The sequence below is a fragment of the Myodes glareolus genome, chromosome 3, assembly GCF_982192425.1.
Source record: "Myodes glareolus chromosome 3, mMyoGla1.1, whole genome shotgun sequence".
Lineage (NCBI taxonomy): Eukaryota > Metazoa > Chordata > Mammalia > Rodentia > Cricetidae > Myodes > Myodes glareolus.
Genome location: NC_142028.1, coordinates 31,310,942 through 31,327,112, shown reverse-complemented (window position 1 = coordinate 31,327,112; position 16,171 = coordinate 31,310,942). Strand labels below are relative to the sequence as shown.

General features: G+C 38.2%; 1 protein-coding gene and 1 non-coding gene across 10 annotated transcripts in view; one reads left to right on the top strand and one right to left on the bottom strand.

Annotated features, from left to right (window-relative positions):
* Window positions 1-16,171, bottom strand: part of Erc1 (ELKS/RAB6-interacting/CAST family member 1) — a 361,368-nt gene that overhangs the window by 175,703 nt on the left and 169,494 nt on the right. For 5 of the 9 annotated variants that reach the window (XM_087904326.1, XM_087904328.1, XM_087904322.1 and 2 more), the window contains one exon: window positions 8,993-9,124. The exons of the other annotated variants lie outside the window; for them this stretch is intronic. In XM_087904326.1, the coding sequence (XP_087760452.1) occupies window positions 8,993-9,124 (132 nt within the window). The remainder of the gene's footprint in view (window positions 1-8,992; window positions 9,125-16,171) is intronic. 9 annotated transcript variants of the gene reach the window in all.
* On the top strand, window positions 4,821-5,120 carry LOC146895274 (signal recognition particle RNA). Its single transcript, XR_015001086.2, has one exon.

Genomic DNA, 16,171 nt, shown 5'->3' with positions numbered 1-16,171 from the left:
TTTTAGACCAGAATGGCCTCGAACTCACAGAGGTCCACCTTCTTCTGTCTCCTTGAGTGTTGGGATTAACAGCGTGCACCACTACTGCACAGTTATAAATCTACAGTTCTTAACAGAGCTTTATGCTACTATTTACACTACAAATTATTTTCCTAGTATTCCTTGTGTGTGTGTGAGTGTGTGTGTGTGTGTGCGTGTGCGTGTGTGTGTGTGTATTTTTCTTTTTTGAGACAGGGTTTCTTTGTGCTGCTTTGGAGCCTGTCCTGGAACTAGCTCTTATAGACCAGGCTGGCTTCGAACTCACCCAGTAGTCCTTCTTGCTAATGCATGGTACTACATTGACTAACAGGACAATATTATATTATCTGACTGTTCTGAAAGGACTTGTTCCAAACCTTTCATATGTGTTGTCTTATTAAAACTTCACAGTAATCTTAGGAAGTATGTATTATTATTATCATTATTATAAATTCTATGAAAAAAAGAGGTTTAGAGGCTAAAGTTCTTTGCCACAGAAAGCAAAGTTACTTCCTACCTGACTCCATCTTTCCCCCACTTAGCTTATTCTACTAAAAATCCATCCACAATCACGTGAAGCACTCTTCAATGATCTTCTACAATTTTACCTACTGACTTATTTATGGGCATGTTTCCATGCCCAAAAAGGCATCTTTTTTCTATTATTCTCCTGCCCACCAAATTATAACTCCTACCAAGTGCTAGATATAATGCTATATCTCAGAGACTATTTCTATACTCTGTGCTATAGTCATTAACTATAAATTTAATTGTAGAGGAATATTTCTGCAATAAAGAAAAAGATGCCATGAGAATACGCAGCATGAGGTCCCGGCATTATCCCAAGCCCTAAATAAAAGTTTCTTCAGGACAGATCAGAAGAGGGGAGTAAAGCATCAGAGCTGTTCCCTGTGTGCACACTCTGATGAAGTTAAATCAGCAAAATATCAGAAGCTCCAGAACAAAGGAAATAAGGGTGCCAGTGTGACAAGAGAGGGAAGAAGAGACAAAGAAGGGCCTTGGCCTGTGTTTTCACCTTTATCTAAAATGCTAACAGGAGGGTAACAAAGGTATCTAATTAGAGGAATAAGGAATTTAGACATTTAATTATTAGAATGAGGGCAAGAAATTGCAGCAGAATAGAGAGAGAAATGAAGGAAAGACTAATGGGTTGAAATAAAGCAAAAATCGATAGTGAACTGCAATCGGAAGGAAGTGAAAAAATGGTACATCAGGAACACAAGGCAGGAACACCATGTGAAGAGAGAGCGAGATGCTTTAGTGGTTGATGGTGGAAGTAGACTAGATTAAAACAAGGGTTAGCAATAACACCCAAACAAAAACCAGAAGACTCTGAAAGAATACATTGTAAAATATTCTTTCAGCAAACTGGATTTTCATTACTTATATGTTTGTATGATTAAGTAGCTCCTATAATCTGGTTGCTTCAGCAACAAACAGGGTCACAAGGCACAAGCAAAATAAAAAGGTAATTTTCTGTATTTCTGGAACAAAGAAGGTTATAAATAACATAAATACTAGGTCACAGCTTCTTTCTCAAACAGCACTAAGAAAGGCATAACAACTATTATTTCTTTTAATTAAGAATATACCCCCTTTGTGAGAGGCATTATATGGCATACACATGGAAGTCCAAGGTCTACCTGTAGGAGTTGATTCTCTCCTTCTACCATGTAAACTCTGGGGACTGTACTCAGGTAAACAAATTGTGGGGAAAAGATTAGTCATTTCACTATCAAAAGTTTACTTTATCAGAAGAAATAAAATGGAATTTAATGTTGATGATTCAAGAAGAGAACTCCCAAGTATCAAGTGAGCACACACAGGGCTGCACGAAACCCCCCCAACATACACACATACTACACAGAGGCCATAATAAATCTCAACATTTGAAGATAGTCTTTATAGGTTATCTCAGTGTGAGACATGAGTGGATGTTTGTGAAGGGAATGATTTCTTCCCTCTAAAAGAGAGGATTGGAGGAGTTAGTGGTGTGGGAGAATTGTCTGCATTCTCTCAATCATTTTTTAAATAAACACTGATTGGCCAGGCAAGAAAGTATAGGTGGGTCAACCAGATAGGAAGTAGAAGCGGGGTGATGAGAACAGGAGTAATCTGGGAAGCAGGAAGCTCCCTCCACTCCTATCCAGACTCCAAAGAAGCAAGATGTGAGCTGCCCCGCTGAGAAAGGTACTGAGCCATGTGGCTAACATAGATAAGAATGGGTTAATATAAGCTACAAGAGCTAACAAGAAGCCTGAGCTAATGGGCCAATCAGTTTATAATCTTATGGAGTCCTCTGTGTGATTTTCTTTGGGGCTTGCTTGCTGTGGGGAACTGGGCGAGACAGAAACTCCAACAAGTTAGGGAACTTACTAAATGACAGATAGTAAAGAGAACAAGGAGTAAAATTCATACCGCTTGATTTTTGAATAATACACTTTACACTTGCCCCAGTAAATTTCTAACAGTTTATTAAAAAGAAAGAAATAATTATCAAACTATAATTTAGGATATAACACATATAAGAACTACCTAGTGGGTAGGACAAATTATACTGTAGACATTTCACTAGGAAAATAGCTTCCATTAAAAAACATTCAGTATGATGTACCTAAAGACAACATCAATTATACACAGAAGCCAGAGAGAAGCTGTCAGATTCCCAGGGCTCACTTATACTTGTATCTCAGATAATTACTGCCATGATGAGTAACTGGGAAGTAAGAGAATGATGTCCAAAACTCTCAAGCACTCACTATAAACAGAGCATGCTTGCAATGCTGGAGGTTCCCCACGTGCTGTCCACTATCATAGATCTCAAGCAGTGTAGACAAAAGTGTAGCATGTCTACCATGAGAACATCAATAAGCTGTGGCACTTATCTCTAAGGGACAATTCTGGGATGTGCCAACCTTTGACTTTGGGTCCACTGAAAATTAATTTTTTATTTGATTACAACTTTATAAAATATCAATGAAAAATTAAAACTCAAGACTAAGTTTGGAGGCATAATTAATTCCTGAATGTCTAGACTATATAAGCTATTATTTTTAAACACACTTTTAAAAGGAAGCATAACGCAAAAAAAAACATTATAAACATGTACTTTGAAAAAATTGCAATTAGAAACCAACCAGATCTTTTGACAGTTTTGGTCCTATCATCTCACACAGTTACTTCCTGGAGCTTTAGAACTGTTGTAGCAGCTATCTACTGACCCCAACTGGCAAAGTTACAGAGAGAGTCAAAATGGCTAAACTTGACAATCTAAGTTTTATATTTCATGTGAAGATAAACTGTAAGAGCAGTAAGAAAAGACGATGTGAAGAAATCTAAAGAGTCACAGATTTATTTATAATATATACAGTGAAAAAAGTCGACCACATTAAGTCACTAGCTTAAAGATGTTGAAATTCTATATAATTTCTATTTCAATTTCTGTATTTTTCATAACACTTTGTTTCCATTTGACAATGTCCTCAATATTTCTACCAGGGAGTTTTATCCTTTAGTGTTAGTAATACTATAAAACTTCACAATCATGCTGCTGTCCTTTCTCTTGTTAGTCTTCCTCAAGGTGGCTGGTAGTATTTTATCTTTTATTAATGATGTTATTGAAACTTCAAGATACATTTTTGTTGTTTAATATAAAGATGACTTTATAAATGTTTTATAAATAAGTTTTATAGATAAGCTAACAAGATAACTTTATAAATGATTTTAAACAAAATGTAAAATAGTTTTAAAAACGGCATTTTACCTTATCAGAAGTTTATTTTGCTAAAAGAAAAATAAATGAATAAAAAAATGGAATTTAATGTCTTAGAATGCAGAAAAGGAGCTCCCAAGTATCATGTGAGTATGTACATGCACGCGCACAGGCGTGCATGCAGACCTCCCTCCACCCTAGGCACAGTGGCCATAATAAAGCTCAACATTTGAAGGGAGTCTTTTTGCTTACCCACAACTCTTAAGACAGTTACTAGATGTAGAGAAATAGCAGTCTAAATTAGTTTTGAGGTAACATTTAAGCTGTCTGACACGCTTTCTGTAAGCATGTAGGATCTCATACACTAGTACATGAAAATTACAAGAACTCTAAGGAAAGTTTTTGAAAATCATATTGAGGGCTGGGGAAACAGCAGGTGATGAAGTGACTGCCTTGCAAGCATGAAGAACTTAGCACTCTCTTGAGAACATATAAAGACAGCTGGGCACCATGGCTCACGCTTCCAACTCCAGTGCTAGGAAGGCAGACACAGAGGTTAGCTGGGGATCACTAGTCAACCAGTCTAGCCTAGACAAACAGCTTCAGGTCAGTGACAGACCTTGTCTCCAATGCGGCTGGGGAGATGGTTCAGTCATTTAAGTTTGCCATGAAAGCGTGAGAACCTGAGTTTCATCTCCAGCACCCACAAAAAAAAAAAAAAAAAAAAAAGCAAGGCATAGCAGTGCAAGTCTGTAATTCCCATGCTGGGACAGAGGGATTCCTGAGGCTTGTTGGCCACACAGTCTTGCTAAATGGGTGAGTTTCAGGCAAGAGACTTTGTCTCAAACAAATGAAATGGAAAGCCTGGAGAGAGGGCTTAAAAATTAGAGTTCTTGTTGCTCTTTCAGAGGATTTGGGTTCAGTTCCCAGCACCCACATGACAGCTTAAACCATCTGTAACTTCAGTGTCAGAGGATCAGATACCTTCATCTGGCCCCTGAAGACACATGGTACACAGACATACACACATGTAGGCAAAACATCTCCATACATAAAAATAAATATTTTTGCCGGGCGCGGTGGCACACGCCTGTAGTCCCAGCTACTCGGGAGGCTGAGACAGGAGGACCGCTTGAGTCCAGGAGTTCTGGGCTGTAATGCGCTATGCCGATCGGGTGTCCCCACTAAGTTCGGCATCAATATGGTGACCTCCCGGGAGCTGGGGACCACCAGGTTGCCTAAGGAGGGGTGAACTAGCCTAGGTTGGAAACGGAGCAGGTCAAAACTCCCGTGCTGATCAGTAGTGGGATCGCGCCTGTGAATAGCCACTGCACTCCAGCCTGGGCAACATAGCAAGACCCCAACTCTTAAAAAAAAAAAAAAAAAGAAAAAGAAAAAGAAAAAGAAAAAGAAAAAGAAAAAGAAAAAAATTAAATAAATAAATAGATAAATAAATAAATAAATATTTTTAAATGAGGTGAAGAGTAACTGAGGAAGATGCCTAATGTTGATCTCTGGTCACAACAAACATGCACAAAAGTGGGTAATACCTGAGGAAGCACACCTGAGGTGGTCTCCTGGCCTTCATTCATACGCATATGTGAATGCACATGCACAAACACACAAACACAACAACATGCACACGTGCAAACACATATCCAAAATGGTATGCTTCAATTTATCCACCATTTTACTTATATTTTTGAGTCTACAAATATGTTTTCAATTCTACTGTCATTTTTTCTCTAGCTGAGTTTATATTTTAAATTGAAAATACTTCAGAAATTTTCACTAATAAATGTATTTCTTACAATATTTCTCAGATGTAAAAGAGAGGTCTGAGTATAGAACTCGTGGAACCCCTCCACACATACACACACACACACACACACACACACACACACACACACAAATAAATGAATAAATAAATAAATGTAAAGAATTTCTTAAAAGTTAAATGTAGCCTGTCATGTACAATAGAAAAGAAACTAGTTTTACAAATATTATAAACCTATTTCTAAGTCAGGAAAAGACAAGATAAATACTGAAGATCCCAATGTCAAAGTTGCCAACAAAAGTCAGAAGAACAATTTAAAAGGAAATAAAATCAAATTACAAAAGATTCCCATATTAATGGGACACTATATTATATGACATTATAATACTCTGAATTTTCTTAGTTTATACATGTTTGTACAAACCACTTACTGTTTCGGCTGAGGACCAGTTGTTACTTGAGACTTTCATGCTAGCATCCATTAGCTAAAATAGCAAGCAACAGATGGCTAGAATTTTATGTATTCATTCTCTGAGATACCTATTTTCCCACCCTTGAAGGCAGGAAAAAGAGAATAATTATTTCTAAGTTTTATTTGTGTTTTACATATATAATCTTTTAAAATCAAGAACTAAATATAAATTACTTGAAAATAGCTAGTCTAAGTATTTAAATATACAACTGGAGTTACTGCTCTGATGATAGAGTACTTAAAAACCAGAAAATCAGTTAAAACAGAAAATAAAATATTCTAAAATACTACTTTGATAACTATTGCAAAAAAAATCATAAAATTACTACTAACCCCTAAGATAACTAGTTAGTAGAGGACTACAGTCGCTGAGTATGCAGGCAGAGGTCGGAATAAAATTCCATCCATTCATTCATTAATGAAATAGAATTAAGTCACTGAAATGTTCATTTACTGTCTCTGTTTACCCAGCAGGCTGCTGCTATCAAAGCCACAAAAGTCAGACCTGAAAGGCCAGAGAAGTTATACAGAAGTAAGATAACTCCAGATCAGCGGTAAGAACAGGGACTCTAAGAAAGGGAACTCTTCTGTACTCTTCTGTGAGAGGACCAGTGAGCACAGAAGCTCATTTCTACCCAGATGTGTTGTTTAGGTGATGAAATAGCAGTATGAACAAAGCACTTATCTCAGGAATTAGCAGATCATTGGTAAATGTACCTTGTTTGAGGAGTAAGCTCTACATTTAGTAAACCACATTTCAAGTAATGGGTCACATGTTTAAGGAATAAAGTTTCAGTTCACGGAGGCGGAATATGTCCTAAGTGAGGTGCATTAAACATTAGTTGGAAAGAAGTTGCAGGTGGAAGGTACTAACACAAAGTCAGAGAGAGGAGGACAGGGGCTGGGAGAAATGTTCAGTAAATCAAGTGGCTGCAATGTGAGCATGAGGGTCTGCACTCCATCCCAAGAACTCAGGTTAAAAACAAAGCTGGGGGGGGGGGGGCTGGAGATGGCTCAGTGGTTAAGAGCATTGCCTGCTCTTCCAAAGGTCCTGAGTTCAATTCCCGGCAACCACATGGTGGCTCACAACCATCTGTAATGAGGTCTGGTGCCCTCTTCTGGCCTGCAGAATCCACAAATATACAGAATATTATATACATAATAAATAAATAAATATTTTTTTTTAAAAAAAACCAAAGCTCAGAGTAGTGGGTACCACATGCTTATAACCCTAGCTAGGGAGTCGGACAGTTTGATTGCTAAGGTTCACTAATAGTACCCTAATAAAACAGGTACTCCTAAGAAGAGATCACATCGTCATCTCTTTAATCATTTAGCCATTAATAAAGAGATAAAGGATGCTGTTAGTTATGAATAACATGGTCAATCAAGAAGACAGAATAATTATAGACATATATGCTCTAAATGCTGGTACACCCAATCTCATAAACACAGTTATACATTCAGGAACATTAAAGTACTAAAGACTATTACTGAAGCTACCACAGCTATATAGGGACTCTATGAGGTACCTACTATAGTATATCTGCCTTGAACTGGGCACTTTTTTACCACCTTATCTCCTTAATTTCCAACAACAGCAGCTTCTCAGCAGGAGAGTTAGCCCATCAGATTCCTACTACTACATCACTGAACTCTGTTTTCCTGGTATCCTGTCTAGCTTTATGTCAAATGACACAAGCTGGGGTCATTTGGGAAGAGGGACCCTCAGTAGAAAAAAAGATGCCTGATTTGCCTGTAGGCAAGGCCGTAGTGGATTTTTTTTTTAAAAAAAAATTCGATTCATTTTACATTTTGTATTTGTTTTTCTTTCCTCCTCCTCCTCCTCCTCCTCCTCCTCCTCCTCCTCCTCCTCCTCCTCCTCCTTCTTTTTATAGTGGATTTTCTTAATTACTGATTGATGTGGACGAGCCCAGCGTACTATGGGCGGTACCGCCCTGGAGCAGGTAGTTTTGAGGACCTGTAAGAATGCAGGCTGAGCAAGCCAGTAGGCAGCACTCCTTCATAGCCACTGCATCAGGTCCTGCTCCAGGTTCTTGTCCTGTTTGGGTTTCTGGCCTGACTTCCCTCACTGATGGACTGTGACATGAACTGAAATAAACCCTTTTTATCCAAGCTGCCTTTGATTATGGTGTTTTATTGCAGCAATAAAAAACTAACTAAGACACCTAGATAGTATTTATTATTCTCACATACACAAGGGACAGGGTTTTACAAAAATTAAATGTTTTAGTATCTGTGCTATGTAGATCTAAACCTTAAAGCCACATTTTCAAAATAGAAACTAAGATTACAGTTTTTATTTACTAAAACAGTTCCTTCCATTTATAGTCCTGTCTTTGCTTATTCTTTCTAATAAAGAGTAAAAAACAAGCATAACAGAGACATAACCGAGAAGCAGAAGCATACAAAACTGACGCCATGGACAGAGACCTAAGCGAGAAGCAGAAGCATACAAAACTGACGCCATGGACAGCAATGGCAGAAGTTTTCAAGTTATCACAAGGCTGAGCAGGGCAACCTAGCACTACCACATCTGTACTGCTCAAACATGCTAGCAACTATTTATAACCTTAAGTGCTCTTGGAATAAAAAAATGAAAGAAAAATAAACTATTTTCTAACTGACAAACATCTGTGTTCTCTCATTCACCTTCAAAGCTGGGGTTTTACACAGTCATGCAGAAAACAGACATATTGCATGTTATGTCAGTCACATGTTTTTTAGCCTTTTACCACATAAATATCTATGAATCATTCTTAAATTATTACTTCAGAGATCTCAGTGTTAACATGAGCCAACCCTTGCACAGTCATATTTTAGTCACCATGTAAGTCTAAGAACTAATACTTGATGGAGTAGAGTTTTGAAAACCCATGAGCAGTCAGTGTGTACAGCTCACCTTAACCGACACTGGTTTTACCTAGTGTTTACCCAGCAGCATTGCTAGTAGCTACATAAAATCGCAGACCTGTTTCTCAGCACTGGTCCTGGCTGATTCCTCTTGTGCCAGCACCATTTCACGCTCTGCAGTTATCTGTACACTTTCTCTCAGTGCTTCTTCCAGCTCTTCAATCCTGTCATCCTTCTTACGGAGACTGTCCTGGAAAACGATGAAGACTTGGTGAAGGAGGTCAATCAGAACTCAGCAAGTACCTACTCATCAAGAAGGAGATATTTAATTATTAAACATCCTTCTCTTCAGAAGCAAATTGAGGTCAGAAAGATACCTCCATAGGGTAAAGAACTGAATAAGGGAAGAAGAGAAGTAAAGGAAGATGAGGTCTATTATTAAGAGCATAGGATCAAGTTAGTGAAGCAAGACAGACATGATAGATTTGCTCTCTGAACCACAGAGAAGGAAGCTACTGGTGTTAGATGGCATAAGTAATGACAGGCTAACTATTTCAAAATATAAAACTATTTTAAAAGCTACTGCGAAACTGAGTTGAAAGTCAGCTCTGACGGAGCTTCTACTTAGAGTCGGTTCCACACGCTCGTTCCCTTTGAGAAGTCACACCTGCATGACAAACTCAATTATATAGACAATTTCTGAAAAACTTTTAAAAATGAAGATGCTTCCTAACATTTCAAGAAAGTGAAACTCTCTTCTCATGGAAAAATGGAAAACAACTCTGTGTGTGTGTGTGTGTGTGTGTGATTGGTTTGACTATGAATGAACAATTTAGTTAAGCAAGTAATATGCCCTAGGATTTTAAAGTATAACTTTCCATCTATACAACCAGTCTTTTGGATCCCAAAGTGGTGGGAAAGAAAAAAGAAAAAGCTAAGAAGATTGGAACCATAGATGCTTCAGACTATTTTCAAACTCTTAAAAAAAAGTCAGTGGATTCGGAACACAGTATTGCCTTTTATTAAAATATGAAAATGAGTAGCAAGATTGTTGATATGAAGAAGAATAAAAGCAAGCCCTTAACTCCTAGTATATGCCAACCCAAAAAGAACTAAAGAACTGAAGCTAAAAACAGGTGTAGCAACTTCTACATAAACAGCACTCACAGGGCTGAGGCAGATGGGTCTCCATCAATTCAAGGCCATACTACAATGTAAAATGGTGTTGCAAAAAAAGATGAAAGAAGAGGGGAAAAGAACAAAACCAAACTAAGAAACTACTGAGGAGGGGAGACTAAGAAACTACTGGAGGTGGCTTCATGATATTGGGTTGGAAAAAGAATTTTTGCTTTTGGGATTTTTTTAAAAATAAAACTTCAAAAGCTCTGGCAACAGAAGCAAAATCAGACAGACAGGATTATCTCAGACAATAGCAATCTCTGAATTATAGCAAAAAATCAAAAGAGCAAAGTAACTCTTAAAAAAGAGAGAAAATTCTCAATGATAATCTGACAAGAGTTAATATCCAAAAATACCTATTGAACTGAACAACAAGAAAACAATACAGCTCATTAAAAAAAGGCAAAAGAGATGCATAGATACCTTAAAAAAACATAAAAATGGCACACAATTTTGGGGAAAAAACCCTCAACATCACTAATCATTGAGAAATATAATTAGAAACCACAAAGAGATAACTTGCTCCTTTAGATCACTGTAAGAAAGATAAGAAGTGAGTACTCGTGAGGATGTAAACAGGGACATTGTCTCTTACTCATAAGGCAAACAGATGGCAGTTCTTCATAATATTAAAAACTGAACTACTACATGACTCAGAAATTCTACTCCTGTATATTTACATGAAAGGATATCGGTAGATTGCAGAAACATCTGTTAGACCTGCTTTACTATGGAACCACATAATGGCATATGTAAACAATAGTCAAGACACAGGATCAATGTAAGTGCCAATCAACAGAGGACTGCTACCTTCATGCCAAGGAAATGACTCAACTAGTAAAGCTAAGACTCTTGAGTTCAATTCCCTATAACTCACATAAAGGTAGAAAGAAAGAACTAGATCCAGAAAGTTGTCCTCTGACTTCCATACAGGCACAAGGTATGTCACAAATGTCTCTCCTGATCATACATACATGGACAACAACAACAAAAATAATTTTAAAATTAAAAAAATTCTCCATGGCAGCCTAACTCGAATGGCATGGCTTTCTATTTTCCTCTTCTCTGCCTCCCTAGTACAGACAACAGCAAGTATCTTTTAAAAAGTCTTTTAAAAATGTCTTTTAAGTTCAATTTTTTCCTTATAAAAAAAGAAAATGTGGTAATACTATCAAACCACACACACACACACACACACACACACACACACACACACAGAGAGAGAGAGAGAGAGAGAGAGAGAGAGAGAGAAGAGAAACAGAGAAATTCCTTTATTTTCCATAATGAAGATGACCACAGAGGACATTGGGTTAACTGAAATGGGCTACACACAAAAAGGTAAACTGAATATGCGCTATCTTAAAAGTTGACTTCACAGAAATAGAGTATATGATGGCAGTTATATGAGAGATATATTTTGCCTTTTTTTGTTTCAGTCTAAGGTAGTTAACTCAGCACGGATTCTTATTTCCTGAACCTTGCCCCTCCTCTATGGATGCTTAGCTAATTGTATCAGATTGTGAAGTCAAGCACCCACCAATGGGGTGAGACGCAGTCACCACATACAATCAGGGATAAAAGACATAAGGTAGTCTATGTTGCCAGCCCAGACTGGGTTCTTGGGTAGCCATTTTGCAAAAATATATATTTGCTATAACACATTTGTAGTGATATTTTGTGTTTTAACAAATAAAAAGCTTGCCTGAAGATCTGAGTGCAGCACTAAGCCACTAGAACTAGAGGCCGGGGAGCAGTGTCACACAAGAAATAAAGGAATCTCTGTGAGTTCAAGGCCACCATGGGCTACACAAGATTGAACATGTCTAAAAGAGAAACAGTTCACACAACACTTGGAATCCCGTAACTTTAATCTCACACTAGGGAGGTGGAGACAGGCGTAATATGGCTGGGCAGGAGCAGACAAGAACTCAGTGCAGTCCAAGGATTGACCCTGCAGTCTGAGGACAGGATCACCCTTCTGTCTGAGCAGTGGTAGAGGTAAGAGGTCTCTCTAGTGACTGGCTGCACTGCTTCTCTGATCCTTCAGCTTTCACCCCAATAACTGACTCCAGGTTTTATTTATTAAGATCAATTAGAATTCGTGCTACACACATTTCGTTTTTGTGTTCCTTTGGGAGACACCAAGACTATTCATTGATTATTGCTAAGAAGCCTGTCTGGGATTTCAAACCCTACAAAAGTGTTCAGATCCCCGCCCTGAAGAGAAACTTGCCTCTCTCCTCATTGCAGTGATTCGCAGGGTTCCTGGTGAAACACGTTTTTGGATCAGCAATGATGGAAAGTTTCTCCACATTGCAGCAAAAGGCCCAAATAAGTAAGTATCACTGTAACATGAGGGGGTTGGCTTGTTGGGGTTTCCGTCCCGCCCGGTACCCCACAGTCGGCAAGCCCAAAGAAAATCACTCACAAGACTTCACAAGATTATAAACTGATTGGCCCTTAGCTCTGGCTACTTATTAGCTCTTATTAGCTCTTATAACATATACCCCATTATCCTTATCTATGTTAGCCACACGGCTCAGTACCTTTTTCAGCTGGGCTGGTTACATGCTGTCTCTTCGGTGGTCTGCACAGGAATGGCGGAGGGAGCTTCCTGTTTTCCCAGAATACTCCCAGTCTCTTTGCTCCACCCCTACTTCCTGTCTGGTTTTCCCACCTATACTGCCTGCATGGCCAATGAGCGTTTTATTATAATATGATTGACAGAATACAGACAATTCTCCCGCATCATATCACTTTTTAAATTTTTTTTATTTTTCTATTTTTTATTTCTGCCCTATCAAGTCCTGTGTTCCCTTCCTTTGTCTCTACTTTTTTTCCATACAATGACACAGACAGACTAAGGAAAAGAACAGGTTGGTGCTATCTCCTTCCAGGTTCTTTTAGGTTTTATTTTTTTATATGCTCTGTATTCTTTATATTACAAGACTATTATGTGGTAAATTATAATGTGTCTTTTCTAACATGGATGCCTAACAGACAGACAGCTTTACAAAGAGAAACTCACCCTGAGAACTACAATGTTTGCCCCCCATCTAAACTGAGAAGTGTAATAAGGATTTATAAATTATAAGTTTGAGGGAAAAGGTAAAAAAGATCACTTAAAGGGAACTGTGGAGTTTCAAATCACAAATAAGCAGAAATCTCCATGCATTATATTATCCTAAAACTTGATCTCTTGTTAGGAGGGGAGTCATTAAGTTTTTTAGGCTAATTGTCTCCATTCACAGGCCCACCCAAACTAATTATGGGTATAGGCTTCCAAGCAGTTGATCATACTAAATCTAGCCAAATCTAGCCGGAAGAGTCTCAGGTTAGACAATGGTAAGAGTGGATACTTCTATTAGTTTTATCTTCCTCCATCATTGATGCTAAATCTTGGGTAGGTAGAACTAACATAACAAAAATGGCAATCTTACCAAAAGCAATCTACGGATTCAATGGAATGCCCATCAGAATCCTAGCAAAATTCTTCACAGAACTCAAAAGAACAATACTCAACTTTATATAGAAAAGCAAAAAACCCAGGCTAGCCAAAACAATCCTGTACAATAAAAGAACATCTGAGGCATCACAATCCCTGACTTCAAACTCTGATACTGGCATAAAAACAGGAGGACCAATGGAACCGAATCCAAGACCCGGATATCAATCCAACACACCTATAAACACCTGATTTTTGACAAAGAAGCAAAAAATATCAAATGGAAAACAAGAAGCATATCCAACAAATGGTGTTGACATAACTGGATATCAACATGTAGAAGAATGAAAATAGACCCATATCTATCACCATGCACAAAACTCAAGTCCAAATGGATCAAAGACCACAACATAAAACCACCACCCTGAACCTGATAGAAGAAAAAGTGGGAAGTACACTGGAATGCATTGGCACAGGAGACTACTTCCTACATATAACCTCAGTAGCACAGACACTGATTATAACAATTAATAAACGGAACCTCCTAAAACTGAAAAGCTTCTATAAAGCAAAGGACATGGTCAACAAGACAAAACAACAGCCTATCTTCACCAACCCATCGGACAATGGGCTGATCTCTAAAACATACAAAGAACTCAAGAAATTGATCAACAAAAGAACAAATAATCCAATAAAAAAAAATAGAGTACAGACCTAAACAGAGAACTCTCAATACAGGAATCTGAATTTGCTGAAAGACACGTAAAGAAATGCTCAACATTCTTAGCTATCAGAGAAATGCAAATCAAAACAACTCTGAGATTTCATCTTACACCTGTAGGAATGGCCAAGATCAAAAACACTGATGACAACTTATGCTGGAAAGGTTGTGAGGTAAAGGAAATACTCCTCTATCGCTGTTGGGAATGCAAGATGGTACAGCCCCTTTGGATAGCAGTATGGCGATTTCTCAGAAAATTATTAAACAACCTACATCAAAACCCTGCTGAGTACCACTTTTGGGTAAATACCCAAAGGATGCTCAATTGTACCACAAGAACATGTGCTCACCTATGTTAATAGCAGCATTGTATGTCATAGCCAGAACCTGGAAACAACCTAAATGCCTCTCGACAGAAGAATGGATAAGGAAAATGTGATACATATACACAATGGAGTACTACACAGTGGAAAAAAAATAATGACATCTTGAAATTTATGGGCAAATGGATGGATCTAGAAAATATCATAAGGTAACACAGACCCAGAAAGTCAAACATCATATGTACTCACTCATAAGTGGCTTTTAGACATAAAGCAAAGAAAAACCAGCCTACAATTCACAATCCCAGAGAACCTAGACAACAAAGAGGACCCTAAGAGAGATGTACATGGATCTAATAATCTACATGGGAAGTAGAAAAAAAACAAGATTTCCTGAGTAAACTGGGAGCATGGGGACCATGGGAGAGGGTAGAGAGGGAAGGGAGAGAAAGGAAGGAGAGTGGAGAAAATATATAGCTCAATAAATTTTTTTTTAAAAAAATAGGAGTGTTAGATCCTTTAGTAATTTCCTTTCACAACTCAGTAATGCTGATCCCTCTAGAGTCTAGACTTTACTTCCTGATGCTATGCTTAAGCCCTGGCAAGCAACAGGAAAGGAGATATTCCAAAGAGGTACTTGTGCCTTCCAAACTAATAAACTGTTACCTTTGTTTACAATTGCACTATGAACATGTTTGACAGGCATGTGAAACATTAGTTGAAACTGACCAACACAAAGATATAAAAGTTTTCCATTATAAAAAGAATGGGCCAAGAAGCAACAACCCAGAATGAGTAAGTTTTACATTCTACAGAAAACCCCAGATTCCTTTCTTTCAAAAATGGGAGAATCTTAGACATCATTTTCTTCCATTGGAGGCTTTTTTTTTTTTCAATTATTTCAACCACCAAGAAAAAGGCACGCTGTTACTCACGCTCCCCAACCTCCACTTTCCTCACTTCCCTGCCATCAAGGCTGTCGCACAAATAAATTTATTTCTGTTCTAGCTTTTGTCTCTTTGCCTTCTATAAACTGTAAGACAGCATGTGTGGTGGTTTGAAAGAAAACAACCCCCACAGGGAGTGGCACTATTTGAGAAGGATTAGGGGGTATGGTTGTGTTATAGTAGGTGTGGCCTTGTTGGAGAAAGTGTCACTGTGGGGTGGGCTTTAAGGTCTCCTTTGTTTAAGCAATACTCAGTGTGACACAGTTATTTCTGCTGCCTGCAGATCAAGATGTCGAACTCTCCATTCCTCCTCCCGCACCATGTCTGCCTGCACATAGCCTTAAAAAAATGTACTAAAGCACTGTCATCAGCATTTGGACGCTTCCTCCTGCCACTTCATTATCTAACAACATATTTTCTGTCTGGTCTCTCTTGTTTATATACCCTTCCCTTTTTAGTTTGGCAATTCTAAAAAATGCTTGATCACAAACAGGTATGAGACATTAAATCTACCTGTTCCTTTCAGAACAACAGGGCAAAAATGCTACCATGATTTTCTCAGGGCGTTCAAACTAACTCTTAGGGAAGTAGGACAGCATAGCCTGTTTCAGGGTTGGAGAGACACATGCTGTCTATTGTGGCCAAGCAAGCAGAAATAAAGGGTGAGCATTCAGGGTCTTTG